Raw genomic sequence first — 25,608 nt, forward strand, 5'->3', positions numbered from 1 at the left:
CACGCTGGCGTTGTTGGGGTCCCCTCCCCCCACCCCGTGTGGTGACATCCCCCCGATTGGGGTCCCCGCAGCGGGGGAGGGGGGTGGTGACAAGGCCTGGTGGCTTCTGTGCCACCCAGCGCGACTCCTGCCTGCGGGTGACCCACTTCGTGTCCCCCCCCTCCCCTTGGGGACACCGCTGGGGACAGCGGGCAGTGGCGGTCCCCACCACGCCGCAGCTCCGGTGACCTTAGCCCGGGAGCCAAGGTGAGCGCCACGGCCGGGGACAAACGGGGACAAGCGGGGGGACACCGGTGGTGGCACTGTCGGGAGGGGCTGCGGGGACAGCGCGGCAGAGGGTGGGGTCACCCCCCGCTTTGGGGACATTGGGGACCCCCCTTTTCCGTGACCCCCCTGTCCCTCGGGAGGGGGGTGGCACACGCGTGTGTGTGTGTGGCAGTGTCGCGGGTGTCGCTGTCCCCGCGCCGGGTGGCACCGCTGCGGGCACGACATAAATAATGCAGGGTGGGTGAGCTCAGCCCGGCGGCGTCACCCGGGCAGGGTGGCACTGGCACCACCGCCGCCACCGGGGGGCCTGGGACATCTGCAGCCCGATAGGCCAATGGCCTGGGGTCCTAAAATACCAGAACCCTAAATACAGGGGCCCTAAAATATAGCCTGGCACCCTAAAATACAGCCTAGCACCCTGCTAGGGTGATATCCCAATGGCCTGGGGTCCTAAAATACCAGAACCCTAAAAACTGGCACCCTAAAATACCCTAAACAGCCTGATATCCCAATGGCCTGGGGTCCTAAAATACTGCCACACTAAAAACTGGCACCCTAAAATATATCCTGGCCCCTGTTAGGGTGGTATCCCAATGGCTTGGGATCCTAAAATACCAGAACCCTAAATACAGGCACCCTAAAATACAGCCTGAGCCCCTGGGTAGCCCCAGAACCTGATATCCCAATGGCCTGGGATCCTAAAATACTGCCACACTAAAAACTGGCACCCTAAAATACAGCCTGGCACCCTGTTAGGGTGGTATCCCAATGGCTTGAGATCCTAAAATACCAGAACCCTAAAAGCTGGCGCCCTAAAACACAGCCTGGCCCCCTGCTAGGGTGATATCCCAATGGCCTGGGATCCTAAAATACTGCCACACTAAAAACTGGCACCCTAAAATACAGCCTGGTTCCCTGATAGCCCCAGGGCCTGATATCCCAGTGGCCTGGGATCCTAAAATACTGCCACACTAAAAACTGGCACCCTAAAATACAGCCTGGAACCCTAAAATACAGCCTGGTTCCCTGATAGCCCCAGGGCCTGATATCCCAATGGCCTGGGATCCTAAAAACACTGGCACCCTAAAATACAGCCTGGCCCCCTGTTAGGGTGATATCCCAATGGTCTGGCACCCTAAAATACTGCCACACTAAAAACTGGCACCCTAAAATACAGCCTGGCACCCTAAAATACAGCCTGGTTCCCTGATAGCCCCACAGCCTGATATCCCAATGGCCTGGGATCCTAAAATACCAGCAGCCTAAATACAGGCACCCTAAAATATAGACAGCCTGGCCCCCTGCTGGGGTGATATCCTAATGACCTGGGGTCCTAAAACACTGCCACACTAAAAACAGGCACCTTAAAATACAGCCTGGCACCCTAAAATACAGCCTGGTTCCCTGCTAGCCCCAGGGCCTGATATCCAATAGCCTGGGATCCTAAAGTACCAGCACCATAAATACAGGCACCCTAAAATACAGCCTAGCACCCTAAAGTACTGCCTGGCACCTTGCTAGGCCCAGAACCTGATATCCCAATGGCCTGGGATCCTAAAAACACTGGCACCCTAAAATATAGCCTGGCTAGGGTGATATCCCAATGGCCTGGGACATCTGCAGCCTGATATCCCAATGGCCTGGGATCCTAAAATACCAGAACCCTAAAAGCTGGTACCCTAAAATACAGACTGGTTCCCTGATAACCCCAGAGCCTGATATCCCAATGGCCTGCAATCCTAAAATACCAGCACCCTAAAAGCTGGCACCCTAAAATGCAGCCTGGCCCCCTGCTAGGGTGATATCCCAATGGCCTGGGATCCTAAAATACTGCCACACTAAAAACTGGCACCCTAAAATACAGTCTGGACCCCTAAAATACAGCCTGAGCCCCTGGTAGCTCCAGAACCTGATATCCCAATGGCCTGGGATCCTAAAACACCAGCACCCTAAAAACTGGTGCCCTAAAATACAACCTGGAACCCTAAAATGTAGCCTGGTTCCCTGACAGCCCCACAGTCTGATATCCCAATGGCCTGGGACCCTTAAATGCTGGCACCCAAAAATGCTGGCACCCTAGACACTGGCACCCTGAAATATATCCTGGCCCCTGCTAGGGTGATATCCCAATGGCCTGGGATCCCAAAATATCAAAAAATATTGGCACCCTGGAACACTGGCACCTTAAAAATACAACCTGGCACCCTGCTAGCACCACAGCCTGATATCCCAATGGCCTGGGATCCTAAAACACCGCCACCCTAAAAACTGGCACCCTAAAAACACTGGCACCCTAACAGCCTGCCACCCTAAAACATTGTCACCCTAAAACACAGGCACCCTAAACACAGGGACCCTAATATCCTGGCACCCTGCTGGCCCCACAGCTCGATATCCCAATGGCCTGGGACTCTAAAACACCAGCACCCTAATCACTGGCACCCCAACACCCTGGCACCCTGGTACCCCATTACCCCAGAACCCTGGCACCCCATTACCCCAGCACCCCAGTACCCTGACATCCCAACAGCCTGGCACCCCATTACCCCAGTCCCCCAACACTCTGGCACCACCAGCACCATGGCACCCCATTACCCCAACGCCCCATTACCCCAACCCCCCCATTTCCCCAGTCCCCCTAAACCCTGGTACCCCATTCCCCTAGCAGCCTGTTTCCCTATTCCCTCATTACCCCAACACCCCATTCCTCCATTCCCCCATTATCCCAACACCCCATTACCCAGCCTCCCTAAACCCTGACACCCCTAAACCCTGGCACCCCATGACCCCAGTCCCTCAACACCCTGGCACCCCATTATCCCAGCACCCTGAAACCCCATTACCCCAATATCCCAACACCCTGGCATCCCATTATCCCAGCACCCTGGCACCCCATTACCCAAACACCCCATTCCCCCAGCACCCCAGTACCCCAACATCCCGACATCTCAACACCCTGGCACCCCATTACCGCAACATCCCATTACCCCAACACCCCTAAACCCTGGCACCCCATTACCCCAAACACTCTGAAACCCCCATTACCCCAATATACCAACACCCTGGCACCCCATTATCCCAGCACTCCAGTACCCCATTACCCCAACACCCCAACACCCCGTTACCCCAAACACCCTGAAACCCCATTACCCCAATATACCAACACCTTGGCACCTCATTACCCCATTACCCCTGCACCCTTGTACCCCAACACCCTGGCACCCCATTACCCCATTACCCAAACACCCTGGCACCCCATTATCCCAGCACCCCAGTACCCCATTACCCCAACATCCCATTCCCCAGCCCCCCTAAACCCTGGGACCCCATTACCCCAGGTACCCCATTTCCCTATTATCCCATTACCCCAACACCCTATTCCCCGCCCCCCTAAATCCTGGCCCCCCTAAACCCTGGCACCCCATTACCCCATTACCCAAACAACCTGGCACCCCATTACCCCAGTCCCTCAAAACCCTGGCACTCCAAAACCCTGGCACCCCATTACCCCAAACACCCTGGCACCCCATTATTCCAGCACCCCAGTACCCCAAAATCCCAACATCCCATTGCTCCAACACCCCATTACCCCCAGCCCGCCTAAACCCTGGCACCCCATTACCCCAACACCCTGGCACCCCATTACTCCAACACCCCATTCCCCAGCCCCGCTAAACCCTGGCACCCCATTACCCAAACACCCTGGCACCCCATTACCCCAGTTCCCCGACGCTGGCACCCCAACACCCTGGCACCCCATTCCCCCAAACACCCTGAAACCCCATTACCCCAATATCCCTTAAACCCTGGCACCCCAAAACCCTGACACTCCATTACCCCATTGCCCCAATACCCGAGCACCCCAGCCCCCTTAAACCCTGGCACCCCATGACCCCAGCACCCCATGACCCCAACATCCCAACATTCCAACATCCCATTACACCAACACCCCATTCCCCAGCCCCCCTAAACCCTGGCACCCCATTACCCCAGTCCCCCGATACTCTGGCACCCCAACACCCTGGGACCCCATGAATGACCCCATTATGCAAACAACCTGGCACCCCATTACCCCAGTACCTCAACACCCTGGCACCCCAAAACCCTGACACCCCATTACCCCATTGCCCCAACACCCGAGCACCCCAGCACCCTGGCACCCCATTACCACATTACCCAAACATCCTGGCACCCCATTACCCCAGCACCCCAGTACCCCAAAATCTCAACATCCCATTACCCCAACATCCCATTCCCCAGCTCCCCTAAACCCTGGCACCCCATTACCCCATTACCCCAACACCCTGGCACCCCATTCCCCCAGCCCCCCTAAACCCTGGCACCCCATTACCCAAACACCCTGGCACCCCAGCACCCCAGTACCCCAAAATCCCAACATCCCATTACCCCAACACCCCATTACCCAGCCCCCCTAAACCCTTGCACCCCTAAACCCCATTACCCAATACCCCCCCATTCCCCCAGCCCCCCTAAACCCTGGCGCCCCATTACCCCAATACCCTGAAACCCCATTATCCCAATATCCCAAAACCCTGGCACCCCATTACCCCATTACCCCAACACCCTGGCACCCCATTATCCCAGCACCCCAGTACCCCATTACCCCAACATCCCATTCCCCAGCCCCCCTAAACCCTGGCACCCCATTACCCCAGGTACCCCATTTCCCTATTATCCCATTATCCCATTACCCCAACACCCTATTCCCCGCCCCCCTAAATCCTGGCCCCCCTAACCCTGGCACCCCATTACCCCATTGCCCAAACAACCTGGCACCCCATTACCCCAGTCCCTCAAAACCCTGGCACTCCAAAACCCTGGCACCCTATTACCCCAAACGCCCTGGCACCCCATTACTCCAACACCCCATTCCCCAGCCCCGCTAAACCCTGGCACCCCATTACCCAAACAACCTGGCACCCCATTACCCCAGTCCCTCAACACCCTGGCACCCCATTATCCCAGCACTCCAGTACCCCAACATCCCATTACTCCAACACCCCATTACCCAGCCCCCCTAAACCCTGGCACCCCTAAATCCCAGCACCCCAACACCCCATTACCCCAACACCCCATTACCCAGCCCCACTAAACCCTGGCACCCCATTACCCAAACAACCCGGCACCCCATTACCCCAGTCCCTCAACACCCTGGCACCCCATTATCCCAGCACTCCAGTACCCCAACATCCCATTACTCCAACACCCCATTACCCAGCCCCCCTAAACCCTTGCACCCCTAAACCCCATTACCCAAACAACCTGACACCCCATTACCCCAGTCCCTCAACACCCTGGCACCCCAACACCCTGGCACCCCATTACCCCAGTGCCCGACATTGGCACCCCAACACCCTGGCACCCCATTCCCCCAAACACCCTGAAACCCCATTACCCCAATATCCCTTAAACCCTGGCACCCCAAAACCCTGACACTCCATTACCCCATTGCCCCAATACCCGAGCACCCCAGCCCCCTTAAACCCTGGCACCCCATGACCCCAGCACCCCATTACCCCAACATCCCAACATTCCAACATCCCATTACACCAACACCCCATTCCCCAGCCCCCCTAAACCCTGGCACCCCATTACCCCAGTCCCCCGATACTCTGGCACCCCAACACCCTGGGACCCCATGAATGACCCCATTATGCAAACAACCTGGCACCCCATTACCCCAGTACCTCAACACCCTGGCACCCCAAAACCCTGACACCCCATTACCCCATTGCCCCAACACCCGAGCACCCCAGCACCCTGGCACCCCATTACCACATTACCCCAACACCCTGGCACCCCATTATCCCAGCACCCCAGTACCCCATTCCCCCAGCCCCCCTAAACCCTGGCACCCCATTACCCAAACACCCTGGCACCCCAGCACCCCAGTACCCCAAAATCCCAACATCCCATTACCCCAACACCCCATTACCCAGCCCCCCTAAACCCTTGCACCCCTAAACCCCATTACCCAATACCCCCCCATTCCCCCAGCCCCCCTAAACCCTGACACCCCATTACCCCAATACCCTGAAACCCCATTATCCCAATATCCCAAAACCCTGGCACCCCATTACCCCATTACCCAAACACCCTGGCACCCCATTACCCCAGTTCCCCCATTCCCCAGCCCCCCTAAACCCTGGCACCCCTAAACCCTGGCCCCCCATTCCCCGCCCCCAGCCCCCCCATCCGTGCCCAACCCCCGCAGCGGTGCCACAGCGGGGGTGGCATCCTGGCAGCCTGGCCCTGTCCCCAAGTGCCACCCCCGGCTCGGGGACAGCGCAGCCTTTCAGAACCCGCGGGGTTTGTGGGGTCTCGGCCGCTCCCCGACATTTGGGGCGCGTTCCCGGCTCTGGCATTTCCTGTTTTCCATTCCGCCACCCCGAGCCCTTCCCAGCCCTGGGGCACCCGCGACATCCGCGGAGGGGACACTGAGGGGACACCGAGGGGACACCGAGGCAGGGAAGCGACAATCGGGGTCCCCACGGTACCACGGGACCCCCGTCCCTCCCTCCCTCCCGGCCAACCCTGGGTGGTTTTTTTTGGGATGTCCCTTGTCCCCACCCCAGAGCGGGACATCCCTCGCTGCCACCCTCTCGGACTGTCCCCATGTCCCCATGTCCCCATCCCACCTCGATGCGGCGGCGCGGTTTCCATGGAGACCGGATGATTTTTATTTTTTCCCCCTATTCCCGTTTTTCCTGCGGTTTTTCCATCCCCGGGAGCCCGGCCCCGCCGAGGGGCACCGGGAGGAGGTGAGAGGCTTTGGGGACACTCCGAGGGGACATCCCGGCGACATTCGGCCGTGCCAGGACGCGCTGGCACCTCCTCCCCGCAGCTGTCGGGGATGATTTTTTGGGAGAAATCCGATGCCGGGGTGGTGACACCGCTGTCACCCGGGCTTGGGGACGTGTCCTGTTCCCATCCCGGCGCTCCCGGGCCGGTCGGGATTCGCTTCCCGGGTTTTTTTTGATCCCTTCCCGGTTTTTTTTTTATCCTTTCCCGGTCTCCCCACCGCAGATAAACTCTTCGGGAAGCGGCTGCTCCAGGCCGGGCGCTACATCATGTCCCACAAGGCCTGGATGAAAACGGTGCCCACCGAGAACTGCGACGTGCTCATGACATTCCCGGGTAGGGACGGGAACAGCGGGAACAGCGGGAAAAACGGGAAAAACGGGAGGGGGTGGGACCAGGAAAATCGGGATTGGGGTGGGAATGTGGCCGGGGAAATCGGGGTTGGAGTGGGATGGGAAAAATAGGGATTGGGGTGGGATGGGGAAAATAGGGATCGGGTGGGAATGGGGAAAATCGGGATTGGGGTGGGAATGTGGCTGGGGAAATCGGGATTGGGATGGGGCTGGGAAAATCGGGATAGGGAAAAGCGGGAGGGGGTGTGACCGGAAAAACCGGGATTGGGGTGGGATGGGGAAAATCGGGATCAGGTGTGACCGGGAAATCCGGGATTGGGGTGGGAATGTGGCTGGGAAAATCGGGATTGGGGTGGGGACAGGAATAGGGGGTGGGGACAGGGATGGGGAATGTGTGGAGAGGTGGGGACAGGGATGAGTGACATGGGGATGGATGAGGAGCGGGACAAGGGACCCAGGGATGGATGGGGACTGGGACAAGGGACATATAACGGGATGAGGAACAGGCCAAGGGACACGTAACAGGATGAGAACCGGGACAAGGGACACGCAGCAGGATCAGGACCGGGACAAGGGACACGGGGATGGATGAGGGGTGGTACAAGCGACAGACAGTGGGATCAGGACTGGGACAAGGGACACCTAACAGGATGGGGACTGGGACAAGGGACATGGGGATGGATGAGGAGTGGGACAAGGGACACGCAGCGGGATCAAGACTGGGACAAGGGACACCTAACGGGATGAGGAATGGGACAAGGGACACATAAGGGCATGGGGACCAGGACAAGGGACACGCAGTAGGATTAGGACTGGGATAAGTGAGACATAACAGGATGAGGAGCGGGATAAGGGACACAGGGATGGATGGAGGGACTGGGCCAAGGGACACGGGGGTGGATGGGGACCAGGACAAGGGACACGGGGATAGACAAGGACTGGGATGAGGTGACACGGGGATAGATGGGGACTGGGCCAAGGGACACGGGGATGGATGGGATCAGGACAAGGGACACAGGGATAGATAGGGACTGGGCCAAGGGACACACAGTGAGACCAGGACTGGGCCAAGGGACACGGGCATGGATGGGGACCAGGACAAGGGACATGCAGTGGGATCAGGACCGGACCAAGGGACATGGGGATGGACGAGGACAAGGATGAGGGACACGGGGATGGATGTGGGACAGGCCAAGGGACACGGGGATGGATGGGGACCAGGATAAGGGACACGGGGATGGATGTGGACTGGGATATGGGACATGCAGCTGAATCAAGACTGGGACAAGGGACACATAATGGGATGAGGAATGGGACAAGGGACATGGGAATGGATGGGGACCAGGACAAGGGACATGCAGCAGGATCAGGACTGGGATAAGTGACACATAACGGGATAAGGACCAGGATAAGGGACACAGGGATGGATGAGGAATGGGACAAGGGACATACAGCGGAATCAAGATCGGGACAAGGGACACGGGGATGGGGGGACCAGGCCAAGTGACACGGGCATGGATGGGGACTGGGATAAGGGACATGCAGTGCGATCAGGACCAGGCCAAGGGACACGGGGATGGACGAGGACAAGGATGAGGGACACGGGGATGGATGTGGGCTGGGACAAGGGACACACAGTGGGATCAGGACAAGGGACACATAAGGGAATGGGGATTGGGACAAGGGACACGTGGCGGGATCAGGACCAGGCCAAGGGACACGGGGATGGATGGGGACCAGGCCAAGGGACACGGGGATGGATGAGAACCAGGATAAGGGACATGGGGATGGACAAGGACTGGGATAAGGGACACGAGGATGGATGGGGACCAGGACAAGGGACACAGGGATGGATGGGGGCTGGGATAAGGGACACGCAGCAGGACCAGGATGGGGATAAGGGACATATAACAGGATGAGGAACAGGACAAGGGACCTGTAGCAGGATCAGGACTGGGCCAAGGGACACGAGGATGGATGGGGACCAGGCCAAGGGACCAGTAGCCGGATCTGGACTGGGATAAGTGACACATAATGGGATGGGGACCAGGCCGAGGGACACGCGGCGGGATCAGGACTGGGCCAAGGGTCACGAGGATGGATGGGGACCGGAATAAGGGACACATAACGGGATGAGGAATGGGACAAGGGACACGCAGCAGGATCAAGACTGGGATAAGGCACACGTAACGGGATGGGAACCGGAATCAGGGACGCAGAGATGGATGGAGACTGGGCCAAGGGACACACAGTGAGATCAGGACCGGGCCAAGGGACACGGGGATGGATGGAATCAGGACAAGGGACACAGGCATGGATGAGGACAAGGATGAGGGACATGGGGATGGATGTGGGCTGGGGTAAGGGACACGGGGATGGGTGGGGACTGGGATGAGTGACACGGGCATGGATGGGGACCAGGCCAAGGGACACATAATGGGATGGGGACCGGGATAAGGGACCCAGGGATGGATGGGGACCAGGATAAGGGGACATGCAGTGGGATCAGGACCGGGCCAAGGGACACGGGGATGGACGAGGACAAGGATGAGGGACACGGGGATGGATGGGGACCAGGACAAGGGACACATAAGGGAATGGCGATTGGGACAAGGGACACGTGGCGGGATCAGGACTAGGCCAAGGGACACAGGGATGGATGGGGACCAGGACAAGGAACACACAATGGGATCAGGACTGGGATAAGTGACACGTAAGGGGATGAGGAGTGGGATAAGGGACACGAGGATGGATGGGGACTGGGACAAGGGACACAGGGATGGATGGGGACCAGGACAAGGGACACACAGTGGGATCAGGACAAGGGACACATAAGGGAATGGTGATTGGGACAAGGGACACGTGGCAGGATCAGGACCAGGCCGAGGGACAGAGGGATGGATGGGGACTGGGACAAGGGACAGACAGCAGGATCAGGACTGGGATAAGTGACACATAACGGGATGAGGAGCGGGATAAGGGACACGGGGATGGGGGGACCGGGCCAAGGGACATGGGGATGGACGAGGACAAGGATGAGGGACACGGGGATGGATGTGGACTGGGACAAGGGATACGGGGATGGATGGGGACTGGGACAAGGGACACCCAGTGGGATCAGGACAAGGGACACATAAGGGAATGGGGATTGGGACAAGGGACACACAGTGGGATCACGACCAGGCCAAGGGACACGGGCATGGGGGGACCAGGACAAGGGACACACAGCAGGATCAGGACCAGGCCAAGGGACCCAGGGATGGAAGGGGACAGGGACAAGGGACACACAGCCGGACACAGCCCGTGTCCCCGCAGACAGCACGGATGACCACACGCTGCTGTGGCTGCTGAACCACATCCGCCTGGGCATCCCCGAGCTCATCGTGCAGGTGCGGCACCACAAGAACACGCGCGCCTACGCCTTCTTCGTCACCGCCACCTACGAGAGGTGCGTCCCCAGTGTCCCCAGGGTGTCCCCAATGTCCCCAGAGTGTCCCCAGAGTGTCCCCAGAGCATCCCCAGAGTGTCCCCAGAGTGTCCCCAGAGTGTCCCCAATGCCCCCAGAGCGTCCCCTGTTCCCAGAGTGTCCTCAGAGTGTCCCCAGAGTGTCCCCAGAGTGTCCCCAGAGTGACCCCAGTGCCCTCAGAGTGTCCCCAATGTCCCCAGAGTGTCCCCAGAGTGTCCCCAGAGTGCCTCTAATGCCCCCAGAGTGTCCCCAGAGTGTCCCCAGAGTGCCTCCAATGCCCCCAGAGTGTCCCCAGAGTGTCCCCAATGTCCCCAGAGTGCCCCCAGAGTGTCCCCAATGCCCCCAGAGTGCCCCCAGAGTGTCCCCAGAGTGCCCCCAGAGTGTCCCCAGAGTGTCCCCTGTCCCCAGAGTGTCCCCAGAGTGCCCCCAGAGTGTCCCCTGTCCCCAGAGCGTCCCCAGTGTCCCCAGAGCATCCCCAGAGCGTCCCCAATGTCCCCAGAGCGTCCCCAGAGTGTCACCTGTTCCCAGAGTGCCCCCAGAGTGTCCCCAGAGTGTCCCCAGAGCATCCCCAGTGTCCCCAGAGTGTCCCTAGAGTGTCCCCAGAGCCCCCAGAGTGTCCCCAGAGTGTCCCCAATGCCCCAGAGTGTCCCCAGAGTGTCCCCAATGACCCCAGAGTGTTCCCAGAGTGTTCCCAGAGTGTCCCCAGAGTGTCCCCAGAGTGTCCCCAATGCCCCAGAGTGTCCCCAGAGTGTCCCCAGAGTGTCCCAGAGTGTCCCCATGTCCCCTGGCCCAGCTTGCTGCGCGGGGCGGACGAGCTGGGGCTGCGCAAGCCGGTGAAGGCGGAGTTCGGGGGCGGCATGCGCAGCTTCTCGTGCGAGGAGGATTACATCTACGAGAACATCGAGAACGAGCTCGGCTTCTTCAGCTCCCAGGTGGGCACGGGGTGGGGGGTGTGGGATATAGGGTATAGGATATAGGGTATAGGAATGTGGGGATAGGAGATGTGGGATATAGGATATCGGATATAGGATATGGGATATGGGATATGGGATATGGGATATAGGAATGTGGGGATTGGAGATGTGGGATATAGGATATAGGATATGGGATATGGGATATGGGATATAGGAATGTGGGGATGTGGGAATATGGGATGTGGGGTACAGGGATGTGGGGATTGAGGATGTGGGGATTGGGGATGTGGGATATAGGGTATAGGATGTAGGAATGTGGGGATGTGAGGTACAGGGATGTGGGGTGTGGGATGTGGGATATAGGACATAGGATATGGGAATGTGGGGATTGGGGATGAGGGATATAGGATATAGGATATAGGATATAGGATATGGGATATAGGAATGTGGGGATGTGGGATGTGGGAATATGGGATGTGGGGTACAGGGATGCAGGGTGTGCAGATGTGTGGATTGGGGATGTGGGGATGTGGGATATAGGATATAGGAATGTAGGGGTGTGGGGTATGGGATATAGGATATAGGATATAGGATATAGGATATAGGATATAGGAATGTGGGGGTGTGGGGATGTGAGGATGTCGGGTGTGGGGTGTGGAGTGTGGGGTACAGGGGTTTGAGGTGTGGGATATAGGATATAGGATATAGGATGTAGGAATGTGGGGATGTGAAGTACAGGGATGTGGGGTGTGGGATATGGGATATAGGATATAGGAATGTGGGGATGTGGGGATGTGGGGCACAAGGGTGTGGGATGTGGGGTATGGGGTGTGGGATATAGGATGTAGGAATGTGGAGATGTGGGATGCAGGGGTGTGGGGTGTGGGGTACAGGGGTGTGGGGTGTGGGATGTGGAGTGTGGGATATAGGATATAGGATATAGGAATGTGGGGGTTGGGGATGTGGGGCTGTGGGGTTGTGGCAATATGGGATGTGGGGTACAGGGATGTGGGGTGTGGGATATAGGATATAGGAATGTGGGGTGTGGGATGTGGAGTGTGAGGTGTGGGATATAGGATATTGGATATAGGATATTGGATATAGGAATGTGGGGATTGGAGATGTGGGATATAGGATATCGGATATAGGATATGGGATATGGGATATGGGATATGGGATATGGGATATAGGAATGTGGGGATGTGGGAATATGGGATGTGGGGTACAGGGATGTGGGGATTGAGGATGTGGGGATTGGGGATGTGGGGTATAGGATATAGGATGTAGGAATGTGGGGATGCGAGGTACAGGGATGTGGGGTGTGGGATGTGGGATATAGGACATAGGATATGGGAATGTGGGGATTGGGGATGAGGGATATAGGATATAGGATATAGGATATGGGATATAGGAATGTGGGGATGTGGGATGTGGGAATATGGGATGTGGGGTACAGGGATGCAGGGTGTGCAGATGTGTGGATTGGGGATGTGGGGATGTGGGATATAGATATAGGAATGTGGGGATGTGGGGATGTGGGGATGTGGGGTACAAGGGTGTGGGATGTGGGGTATGGGGTGTGGGATATAGGATGTAGGAATGTGGAGATGTGGGATGCAGGGGTGTGGGGTGTGGGGTACAGGGGTGTGGGGTGTGGGATGTGGAGTGTGGGATATAGGGTATAGGATATAGGAATGTGGGGATTGGGGATGTGGGGATGTGGGGTTGTGGCAATATGGGATGTGGGGTGTGGGATATAGGATATAGGAATGTGGGGTGTGAGGTGTGGGATATAGGATATTGGATATAGGATATTGGATATAGGATATTGGATATGGGAATGTGGGGATTGGCAATGTAGAGTGTGGAAATATGGGATGTGGGGTACAGGGATGTGGGGATGTCGGTTGTGGCGGTTGGGGTGTGGGATATAGGATATAGGAATGTGGGAATGTGGGGTACAGGAGTGTGGGGTTACAGGGATTTGAGGTGTGAGATACAGGAATGTGGGGATTGGGGATTGGGGATGTGGGGTACGGGGTGTGGGTTGTGGGAATATGGGATGTGGGATACAGGGATGTGGGGTGTGGGATATAGGAATGTGAGGTGTGGGATGTGGGGTGTGAGGTGTGGGATATAGGATATAGGATATAGGATATAGGAATGTGGGAGTATGGGGTACAGGGATGTGGGGATGTGGGGATTGGGGGTGTGGGATATAGGATATAGGAACGTGGATGTGTGGGGCAAGGGCTGGGGGGTGTAGGGTACAGGGATTTGAGGTGTGGGATATAGGGTATAGGAATGTGGGGATGTGGGATATAGGATACAGGATATAGGATATGGGATATGGGATATAGAATATGGGATATAGGAATGTGGGGATGTGGGATACGGGGTGTGGGGTGTGGGATATGGGATATAAAATGTAGGATACAGGAGTGTGGGGGATGGGATGTGGGAATATGGGATGTGGGGCACAGGGTGTAGGGGTGTGGGATATAAGAATGTGGGGATGTGGGGTACAGGGGTGTGGAGTGTGGGATATAGGATATAGGATATAGGATATAGGATATAGGAATGTGGGGATGTGGGGTGTGGGGTGTGGGAATATGGGATGTGGGGTTACAGGGATGTGGGGTGTGGGGATGTGGGGATGTGGAATATAGGATATAGGATATAGGATATAGGATATAGGATATAGGAATGTGGGGGTGTGGGGTGTGGGCATGGGGTGTGGGGTATAGGATAGAAATGTGGGGATGTGGGGTACGGAGATATGGGGTGTGGGGATGTGGGACATAGGATATAGGAATGTGGGGATTTGGGATGTGGGGATATGGGGTATAGGATATAGGAATGTGGGGATGTGGGGCACAGAGGATGGAGTATGGGGGACGGGGTGGGGGGCATGGTGTATGGGAATATGGGATGTGGGACGTAGGGTGTGGGTGTGGAATGTGGGATATGGGATATAGGAATGTGGAGATGTGGGGCACAGGAATGTGGGGTGTGGGGGGTAGAATATGGGAATATGGGGTACAGGGGTGTGGGGATATGGGATATGGGATTTGGGATGTGGGGATGTGGGGATGTGGAATATGGGATGTGGGATATGGGGTATGGGATATGGGATGTGGGATACAGGACTATGGGGATATGGGATGTGGGGTACAGGATACGGGGATATGAGGGGGCTGGGTGAGAATTCAGCCACCCCTGGTTCTGGGGACAAGGTGGGACAGGAGGGGACAGGGGGAACAGGTGTGACAGAGGGGACAGGACAAGGCTGGCTGTCCCCAGGAGCGGCAGAACATCATCCGGTACTGGCTGGAGAACCTGCGGGCCAAGCAGGGAGAGTCCCTGCACAACATCCACTTCCTGGAGGGGCAGCCCATCAGTGAGTGAGGGGACACGGGACACTGACGGGACAGGGGGACACTGACAGGACACACGGGGACACGGGGACACTGACAGGACACGGGGACACTGACAGGACACGGGGACACCGACAGGACACGGGGACACTGACAGGACACGGGGACACGGGGACACTGACAGGACATGGGGACACTGACAGGACACACGGGGACACGGGGACACTGACAGGACACGGGGACACCGACAGGACACGGGGACACTGACAGGACACGGGGACACCGACAGGACACGGGGACACTGGCAGGACACGGGGACACTGACAGGACACGGGGACACATGGTGACACTGACATGGCACACGGGGACAGCTGGTGACACTGACAGGACACGGGGACACTGACAGGACACGGGGACACTGACGGGACACGGGGACACACGGTGACACTGACAGGACACGGGGACACTGACAGGACACGGGGACACTGACAGGACACGGGGACACGGGGACACTGACAGGACACGGGGACACTGACAGGACACGGGGACACCGACAGGACACGGGGACACTGGCAGGACACGGGGACACTGACAGGACACGGGGACACATGGTGACACTGACATGGCACACGGGGACAGCTGGTGACACTGACAGGACACGGGGACACTGACAGGACACGGGGACACTGACGGGACACGGGGACACACGGTGACACTGACAGGACACGGGGACACTGACAGGACACGGGGACACTGACAGGACACGGGGACACGGGGACACTGACAGGACACGGGGACACTGACAGGACACGGGGACACACGGTGACACTGACAGGACACGGGGACACGGGGACACTGACAGGACACGGGGACACTGACAGGACACGGGGACACACGGTGACACTGACAGGACACGGGGACACTGACAGGACACGGGGACACTAACAGGGACACGGGGACACATGGTGACACTGACAGGACACGGGGACACTGACAGGACACGGGGACACTGACAGGACACGGGGACACATGGTGACACTGACAGGACATGGGGACACTGACAGGACACGGGGACACACGGGGACACTGACGGGACACGGGGACACACGGGGACACTGACAGGACACGGGGACATGGTGGCACTGACAGGACACGGGGACACTGACAGGACACAGGGACATGGTGGCACTGACAGGACACGGGGACACTGACAGGACACGGGGACACTGCCATGGCACACGGGGACACCTGGTGGCACTGACACGGCGCACGGGGACACCTGGTAGCACTGACATGGCTCCTGGTGGCATCTGGTGACTCTGCCATGGCACCTGGTGACAACCAGTGACACTGCCATGACACCCAGTGGCACCTGGTGGCATTGCCATGACATCTGGTGACACTGACATGGCACCTGGTGGCAGTTGATGGCACTGCCGTGACACCTGGTGACACTGTCGTGGCACCTGGTGGCACCTGGTGGCACTGCCATTGTGGGGTGGTGCTGGGCACAGAGCTGCCATGTCCCCAATGTCCCTGTCCCCTGTCCCTGAGCCGTGTCCCCAATGTCCCCAATGTCCTTGTCACATATCCCCCGTCCCTGACGAATGTCCCCAATGTCCCTAAGCTGTGTCCTCGTGTCCCTTACCCGTGTCCCCAATGTTCCTGTCCCTGACCCTTGACCTCAATGTCCCTGAGCCGTGTCCCTGTCCCATGGGATGTCACTGAGGTTCCCAGGCTATGTCCCTGTCCCTGTCCCTGTCCCCAATGTCCCCAATGTCCCTGTCCCTGTGACAGTCCCCGAGCTGGCCGCACAGGGGGTGATCCAGCAGCTGTCCCCAATGTTCCCAATGATGTCCCCAATGATGTCCCCAATGATGTCCCTGATGTCCCCAATGATGTCCCCAATGTCCCAGTCCCGGAGCTGGCCGCACGGGGGGTGATCCAGCAGCTGTCCCCAATGTCCCCAATGATGTCCCCAATGTCCCCAATGTCCCAGTCCCCGAGCTGGCAGCCCGTGGGGTGATCCAGCAGCTGTTCCCAATGTCCCCAATGATGTCCCCAATGTCCCTGTCCCTGTGACAGTCCCCGAGCTGGCAGCCCATGGGGTGATCCAGCAGCTGTCCCCAATGTTCCCAATGATGTCCCCAATGTCCCCAATGATGTCCCCAATGTCCCTGTCCCTGTGACAGTCCCCGAGCTGGCAGCCCGGGGGGTGATCCAGCAGCTGTCCCCAATGTCCCCAATGATGTCCCCAATGTCCCCAATGTCCCAGTCCCCGAGCTGGCAGCCCGTGGGGTGATCCAGCAGCTGTCCCCAATGTCCCCAATGATGTCCCCAATGTCCCCAATGTCCCAGTCCCCGAGCTGGCCGCACGGGGGGTGATCCAGCAGCTGTTCCCGCTGCACGAGCAGAGGATCCTCAAGCGCCTGATGAAGTCCTGGGTGCAGGCGGTGTGCGAGGCGCAGCCCCTCGGTCAGTGGGGGAATGGGGCACCTTGGGGTCACCTTGGGGTCACCCTGGGGCACTTTGGGGGGTCCCAGAGGGTTTGGGGTCACCCTGGGACACTTTGTGGTCACCCCGGGGCACTTTGGGGTCACCTCGGGGCACCTTGGGGTCACCCTGGGGCTCTTTGGGGGGTCCCAGAGGGTTTGGGGTCACCCTGGGGCAGTTTGGGGTCACCTTGGGCACTTCAGGGTCACCTTGGGACACTTTGTGTCACCACGGGGCACTTTGGCAATCCCAGAGGGTTTTTGGGGTCACCCTGGGGCAGATTTGGGCTCGCCTTGGGCACTTCAGGATTACCCTGGGGCAGTTTGGGGTCACCCTGGGGAAGATTTGGGGTCACTCTGGGGCACTGGAGGGGTTGTTCCAGAGGGTTTGGGGCCACCCCAGGGCAGTTTGGGGTCACCTTGGGCATTTTGGGGTCACCTTGGGGCAGATTTGGGCTCGCCTTGGGCACTTCAGGATCACCCTGGGGCAGTTTGGGGTCACTCCGGGGCACTTTGGGGTCACCTTGGGGCAGATTTGGGGGGGTCCCAGAGAGTTTGGGGTCACCTTGGACAGTTTGGGAATCCCAGAGGGTTTTTGGGGTCACCTTGGGGCTCTTTGGGGTCACCTTGGGCACTGTGGGGTCACCCCGGGACAGTTTGGGGTCACCCTGGGGCACTTTGGGGGGTCCCAGAGGGTTTGGGATGACCCTGGCGGGGTTTTTGGGGTCACCCCAGGGCACTTTGGGGGATCCCAGAGGGTTTGGGGTCACCCCGGGACTCTTCGGGGTCACCTTGGGCAGTTTGGGGTCACCCCTGGCACTGTGGGGTTACCCCAGGCCACTGTGGGGTCACCTCGGAGCAGTTCAGGCTCACTTTGGGCACTTTGGGGTCACCCTGGGGCAGTTTGGGGTCACCTTGGGCCACTGTGGGGTCACCTTGGGGTAGTTCGGTGTCACCTTGGGGCAGTTTGAGGTCACCCCAGGCAGTGTGGGGGTTGTCCCAGAGGGTTTGGGGTTACCCTGGGGCAGGTTTAGGGGGTCCCAGAGGGTTTGGGATGACCCTGGTGGGGTTTTTGGGGTCACCCCAGGCACAGTGGGGGTTTTCCCAGAGGGTTTGGGGTCACCCTGGGACAGTTTGGGGTCACTCTGGGCACTGTGGGGTCACCCTGGGGCAGATTTGAGGGAGTCTCAGAGAGTTTGGGATGACCCTGGTGAGATTTTTGGGGTCCCCCTGTGGGGTTTTTGGGGTCCCCCTGTGGGGTTTTTGGGGTCCCAGTGGGTTTGGGATGACCCTGGAAGTGTTTTTGGGGTCCCAAAGGGGTTTTGGGGTCCCCCCACGGTGTTTTTGGTGTCCCCCTGTGATGTTTTTGGGGTCCTAGAGGTTTTTTGGGGTCCTCCTATGGGGTTTTTGGGGTCCCAGCCCCTCAGTTTGGGATGACCCTGGTGGTGTTTTTGGGATCCCCCCGTGGTGTTTTCGGGGCCCCGCTGACCCCCCGTCCCCCCCAGATGAGATCTGTGACTATTTTGGGGTGAAGATCGCCATGTATTTCTCCTGGCTGGGTTTCTACACCTCGGCCCTGCTGTACCCGGCCGTGTTCGGCTCCGTGCTCTACGGCTTCACCGACAGCGACCAGGTGGGACCCGCACCCCAAATCCCAAAACCCACAGGGTGGGGACCCCAGACCCCAAATCCCAAACACCAAATCCCAGACCCCAGACCCCAAATCCCCAAATCCTACTGGGGTCTGTCCTTTTGGTGTGTCCAAATCCCCAAACCCCAAATCGCCAACACCAAATCTCAAATCCCACAGGGCTGGGGCTGGTCCCAAACCCCAAATCCCAAATCCCCAAATCCCAAACACCCAAACACCCAAATCCCCAAACTCCAAACCCCAAATCCCCAAATCCCACAGGGCTGGGGCTGGTCCCAAACCCCAAATCCCAAATCCCCAAATCCCAAACACCCAAACACCCAAATCCCCAAACTCCAAACCCCAAATCCCCAAATCCCACAGGGCTGGTGCTGTCCCCAGATCCCCAAACCCCCAAATCCCAAACCGCCAAATCCCCGAACTCCCAAATCCCCAAATCCCCAAACCCCAAATCCCAGATCCCCACATCCCCAAATGCCAAACACCCAAACCCCAAATCCCAGACATCAAGTCCTGAAATCCCAAACCCCCAAATACCCAAATGCCAACCCTCCAAAACCCCAAACCCTAAATCCCCAAATACCACAGGGCTGGGGCTGGCCCCAAATTCCCAAATCCCAAACCTCAAACCCCCAAACCCCAAATCCCAAACCCCCAAATCCCCTGATTCCCAAATCCCCAAACCCCAAAACCCCAAATCCCAAACCCCCAAATACCCAAATCTCCCAAACCCCAACCCCCCAAACCCTAAATCCCCAAACCCCCAAATCCCAAACCCCAAATCCTAAATCCCCAAATCCCCAAATGCTAAACACCCAAACCCCAGATCCCAAATTCCCAAATCCCATACCTCCAAATCCACTGATTCCCAGATCCCCAAAACCCAAAATCCCCAAACCCCCAAATCCCAAATCCCCAAATCCTCAAACCCCCAAATTCTCAAACCCCAAACCCCAAATCCCACAGGGTGGGGACCCCAGATCCCAAATCCCAAATCCCCAAATCCCATAGGAGTGGGGCCCTTTTGGGGTTCCCAAATCCCACAGGGGTTCTGTCCTATTTGGGGTTTCTATCCCTGCTTGAGGGTGTCCATCCTTCCTTGGGGTTTCTGTCCCTTCCTTGGGATTTCCCTTCTTTGGGATTTCCCATCCCTCCTTGTGGGATTTCCCATCTCTCCTTTTGGGCTTCCCTTTCTTCCTTGGGATTTCCCACCCCTTCCTTTGGGATTCCCCATCTTTCTTTGGGATTTCCCACCCCTCCCTTTGGGATTTCCCATTCTTCTTTGGGATTTTCCATCTCTCCTTTTGGGATTTCCCATCTCTCCTTTTGGGGTTCCCTTTCTTCCTTGGGATTCCCCATCCTTCTTTGGGTTTCCTACCCCTCCTTTTCGGATTTCCCTTCTTTGGGATTTTCCATCCCTCCTTTTGGGACTTCCAACCCTCCTTTTGGGATTTCCCTTCTTTGGGATTCCCCATCCTTCTTCGGGATTTTCCATTCTTCTTTGGGATTTCCCGTTCTTCTTTGGGCTTTCCCTTCTTTGGGATTTCCCATCTCTCCCTTTGGGGTTCCCTTTCTTCCTTGGGATTTTCCATCCTTGTTTGGGATTTCCCTTCTTTGGCCTTTCCCTTCTTTGGGATTTCCCATCTCTCCTTTTGGGATTTCCCTTCTTTGGGATTTCCCACCCCTCCCTTTGGGATTCCCCATCTTTCTTTGGGATTTTCCATCTCTCCTTTTGGGATTTCCCATCTCTCCTTTTGGCGTTCCCTTTCTTCTTTGGGATTTCTCATCCTTCTTTGGGATTTCCCTTTTTTGGGATTTCCCATCCCTTCTTTGGGATTTCCCATCCCTTCTTTGGGATTTTCCATCCCTCCTTTTGGGATTTCCCAACCCTCCTTTTGGGCTTTCCCTTCTTTGGGGTTTTCCATCCCTCTTTGGGATTTTCCATCCCTCCCTTTGAGATTTCCCTTCTTTGGGATTTTCCATCTCTCCTTTTGGGGTTCCCTTTCCTCCTTGGGATTTTCCATCCTTGTTTGGGATTTCCCATCTTTCTTTGTGATTTTCCATCCCTCTTTGGGATTTCCCACCCCTCCTTGGGATTCCCCATCCTTCTTTGGGATTTTCCATCTCTCCTTTTGGGGTTCCGTTTCTTCCATGGGATTTCCCACCCCTCCTTTTGGCCTTTCCCTTCTTTGGGATTTCCCACCCCTCCCTTTGGGATTTCGCTTCTTTGGGATTTCCCATCTCTCCTTTTGGGATTTCCTACCCCTCCCTTTGGGATTTCCCTTCTTTGGGCTTTTCCTTCCTTCTTTGGGATTTCCCATCCCGCTTTGGGATTTCCCTTCTTTGGGATTTCCCATCCTTCTTTGGGATTTCCCTTCTTTGGGATTTCCCATCCTTCTTTGGGATTTCCCTTCTTTGGGATTTCCTATCTCTCCTTTTGGGGTTCCCTTTCTTCCTTGGGATTTTCTATCCTTCTTTGAGATTTCCCATCCTTCTTTGGGATTTCCCATCTCTCCTTTTGGGATTTCCCATCTCTCCTTGTGGGGTTCCCTTTCTTCCTTGGGATTTCCCATCCTTCATTGGGATTTCCCACCCCTCCTTTTGGGATTTCTCATCCTTCTTTGAGACTTCCCATCCTTCTTTGGGATTTCCCATTCTTCTTTGGGCTTTCCCTTCTTTGGGATTTCCCTTCTTTGGGATTTTCCATCTCTCCTTTTGGGCTTTCCCTTCTTCGCGATTTCCCATCCTTCTTTGGGATTTTCCATCCTTCTTTGGGATTTTCCATCCTTTTTTGGGATTTTCCATCTCTCCCTTTGGGATTTCCTTTTTTTGGGCTTTCCCTTTTTTGGGATTTTCCATCTCTCCCTTTGGGATTTCCCTCCCTTTAGGATTTCCCACCCCTCCCTTTAGGATTTCCCTCCTCCCCCCCATCCCCTCCCCCTCCGAGGGAATTCCCGACCCCACGAGCCGCGTGTGGGGTGTGTGGGGCCGCTGCAGTGGGTGCCGTGCGTCCCCCAGACCAGCCAGGACATTTCCTGCGTGCTCTTCGCGCTGTTCAACGTGCTCTGGGCCACGCTCTTCCTGGAGGAGTGGAAGCGCCGCGGCGCCGAGTTCGCCTACAAGTGGGGAACGCTGGACACGCCCGGGGAGTCCCTGGAGGAGCCCCGGCCCCAATTCCGGGTCAGGGGGTGGGAGAATGGGGGCACAGAGTGGGAACGGGGTCATGGAATGGGGATTGGGGTCATGGAATGGGGAATGGGGTCACAGGGATGAGAATGGGGTCATGGAATGGGGAATGGGGTCATAGAATGGGAATGGGGTCATGGAATGGGATTGGAGTCATAGGGATGGGAATGGGGTCATGGGATGGAGAATGGGGTGACAAGGGTGGGGAGGGGGTCATGGAATGGGGAATGGGGTCATGGAATGGGGATTGGGGTCACAGGGTTGGGATTGGGGTCACAGGGATGGGAATGGGGTCATGGAATGGGGAATGGGGTCATAGATTGGGGAATGGGGGCACAGAGTGGGAATGGGGTCATGGAGTGGGGAATGGGGTCATGGAATGGGGAATGGGGACATAGGGTTGGGAATGGGGTCACAGAGTGGGGAATGGGGGTACAGGGGTGGGAATGGGGTCATGGAATGGGGATTGGGGTCATGGAATGGGAAATGGGGTCATGGAATGGGGAATGGGGTCATGGAGTGGGGAATGGGGTCACTGGGATGGTAATGGGGTCATGGAATGGGGATTGGGGTCATAGAATGGGAATGGGGTCATAGGGATGGGAATGGGGTCATGGAATGGGAATGGGGTCATGGAATGGGGAATGGGGTCATGGAATGGGGAATGGGGGCACAGGATGGGGAATGGGGTCATGGAATGGGGAATGGGGTCATGGAATGGGGATTGGGGTCATGGAATGGGGAATGGGGTCATGGAATGGGGAATGGGGTCATGGAATGGGGAATGGGGGCACAGGATGGGGAATGGGGGCACAGAGTGGGGAATGGGGTCATAGAATGGGGAATGGGGTCATGGAATGGGGAATGGGGTCATGGAATGGGGAATGGGGGCACAGAATGGGATTGGGGTCACGGAGTGGGAATGGGGGCACAGAGATGGGATTGGGAGCATAGAATGGGGATTGGGGTCACAGGATGGGGAATGGGATCATAGGGATGGGATTGGGGTCATAGAATGGGAATGGGGTCATGGAATGGGGATTGGGGTCATGGAATGGGGAATGGGGTCATGGAATGGGGAATGGGGGCACAGAGTGGGAATGGGGTCATGGAATGGGAATGGGGTCATAGAATGGGGAATGGGGGCACAGAGTGGGGATTGGGGTCATGGAATGGGAATGGGGTGACAGAGTGGGATTGGGGTCATGGAATGGGGAATGGGGTCATAGGGATGGGGAATGGGGTCATGGAGTGGGGAATGGGGTCATGGAATGGGGATTGGGGGCACAGAGTGGGGAATGGGGACATAGGGATGGGAATGGGGTCATGGAATGGGGAATGGGGTCATGGAATGGGGAATGGGGTCACAGGGATGGGATTGGGGTCATGGAGTGGGGAATGGGGTCATAGGGTTGGGAATGGGGTCACAGATTGGGAATGGGGTCATAGAGTGGGGAATGGGGGCACAGATTGGGAATGGGGTCACAGGATGGGAATGGGGTCATAGGGATGGGATTGGGGTCATGGAATGGGGAATGGGGTCATGGAATGGGGATTGGGGTCATGGAATGGGGAATGGGGTCATAGAATGGGGAATGGGGTATGGGGTCATGGAATGGGGAATGGGGTCATGGAATGGGGAATGGGGTCATGGAATGGGGATTGGGGTCATGGAATGGGGATTGGGGTCATGGAATGGGGAATGGGGTCATGGAGTGGGGAATGGGGTCACAGGGATGGGATTGGGGTCATGGAGTGGGGAATGGGGTCACAGGGATGGGATTGGGGTCATGGAATGGGGAATGGGGTCATGGAGTGGGGAATGGGGTCACAGGGATGGGATTGGGGTAATGGAATGGGGAATGGGGTCATGGAATGGGGAATGGGGTCAGAGAGTGGGGAATGGGGTTATAGGGCTGGGATTGGGGTCATAGAATGGGGGTTGGAGTCACAGGGATGGGAATGGGGTCACAGAGTGGGAATGGGATCATGGAATGGGGAATGGGGTCATGGAGTGGGATTGGGGTAATAGGGATGGGATTGGGGTCACAGAATGGGGAATGGGGTCAGAGAATGGGAATGGGGACACAGGATGGGAATGGGGTCACAGGGTTGGGGACGGGTCCCAGTGTTTATGGGGTCCCAGGGCTATGGGGTCCCAGAGGGGTCCCAGGGGGGTCTCAGGGGGGTCCCAGGGTTTTTGGGGTCCCAGGGCTATGAGGTCCCAGGGTTTTTGGGGTCCCAGGTTTTTAGGGTCCCAGGGGGGTCCCAGGGTTTTTGGGGTCCCAGGGGGGTTTTTGGGGTCCCAGGGTTTTTAGGGTCCCAGGGGGGTCCCAGAGGGGTCCCAGGGGTGTCCCAGGGGGGTTTTGGGGTCCCAGTCCCGGTGCCAGCTCCCTGTCCCCAGGGCACCAAGCGCATCAGCCCCGTGACCAGCTCCGAGGAGTTCTATTACCCGCCCTGGAAGCGCCTCCTGTTCCAGAGCCTCGTCAGCCTCCCCCTGTGCCTCGCCTGCCTCGCCATCGTCTTCGTCCTCATGCTGGGCTGCTTCCAGCTGCAGGTCGGGACACAGGGGACAGGGACAGGGAGGGGACAGAGGGGACAGGGACAGGGACAGGGGTGGGACAGGGAGGGGACAGAGGGGACAGGGACAGGGAGGGGAGAGGGATGGGGACAGGGACAGGGAGGGGAGAGGGACAGGGATGGGGACAGAGGGGACAGGGATGGGACAGGGACAGGGGGGACAGGGATGGGACAGGGAGGGGACAGGGACAGGGACAGGGACAGGGACAGGGATGGGACAGGAGATCAGGACAGTTGAGACAGGGAACAAGGGACAGGGATAAAGGTTAAGGGATAAGGGACAGGGACAGGGATGGGACAGGGACAGGGATGGGACAGGGATGGGGACAGGGATGGGACAAGGATGGGGACAGGGACAGGGACAGGGATGGGGACACTGCTCCTGTTCCTGATCCTGACCCTGATCCTGTTCTTGTCCCTGTCCCCATCCCTGTCCCTGTCCCATCCCTGTCCCTGTCCCTTATCCCTTGACCTTTATCCCTGTCCCTTGTTCCCTGTTC

At 57.5% G+C, this 25,608-nt stretch overlaps 1 protein-coding gene across 4 annotated transcripts in view; it reads left to right on the forward strand.

Moving 5' to 3' along the window:
* ANO8 (anoctamin 8) overlaps positions 1 to 25,608 on the forward strand; it is a 41,356-nt gene that overhangs the window by 726 nt on the left and 15,022 nt on the right. For 2 of the 4 annotated variants that reach the window (XM_042780045.1, XM_033082303.2), the window contains exons 2-9: positions 7,315 to 7,425; positions 10,758 to 10,890; positions 11,702 to 11,840; positions 15,126 to 15,222; positions 17,558 to 17,674; positions 19,197 to 19,324; positions 22,361 to 22,522; positions 24,933 to 25,085. In XM_042780045.1, coding sequence (XP_042635979.1) covers positions 7,315 to 7,425; positions 10,758 to 10,890; positions 11,702 to 11,840; positions 15,126 to 15,222; positions 17,558 to 17,674; positions 19,197 to 19,324; positions 22,361 to 22,522; positions 24,933 to 25,085 — 1,040 coding nt within the window. Of the gene's footprint in view, positions 1 to 135; positions 247 to 6,939; positions 7,050 to 7,314; positions 7,426 to 10,757; positions 10,891 to 11,701; positions 11,841 to 15,125; positions 15,223 to 17,557; positions 17,675 to 19,196; positions 19,325 to 22,360; positions 22,523 to 24,932; positions 25,086 to 25,608 lie in introns of those variants that run through there. The other 2 variants (XM_033082300.2, XM_033082302.2) reach the window with 2 other exon arrangements.

Source organism: Catharus ustulatus, chromosome 29 (genome assembly GCF_009819885.2).
Source record: "Catharus ustulatus isolate bCatUst1 chromosome 29, bCatUst1.pri.v2, whole genome shotgun sequence".
Classification (NCBI taxonomy): Eukaryota; Metazoa; Chordata; class Aves; order Passeriformes; family Turdidae; genus Catharus; species Catharus ustulatus.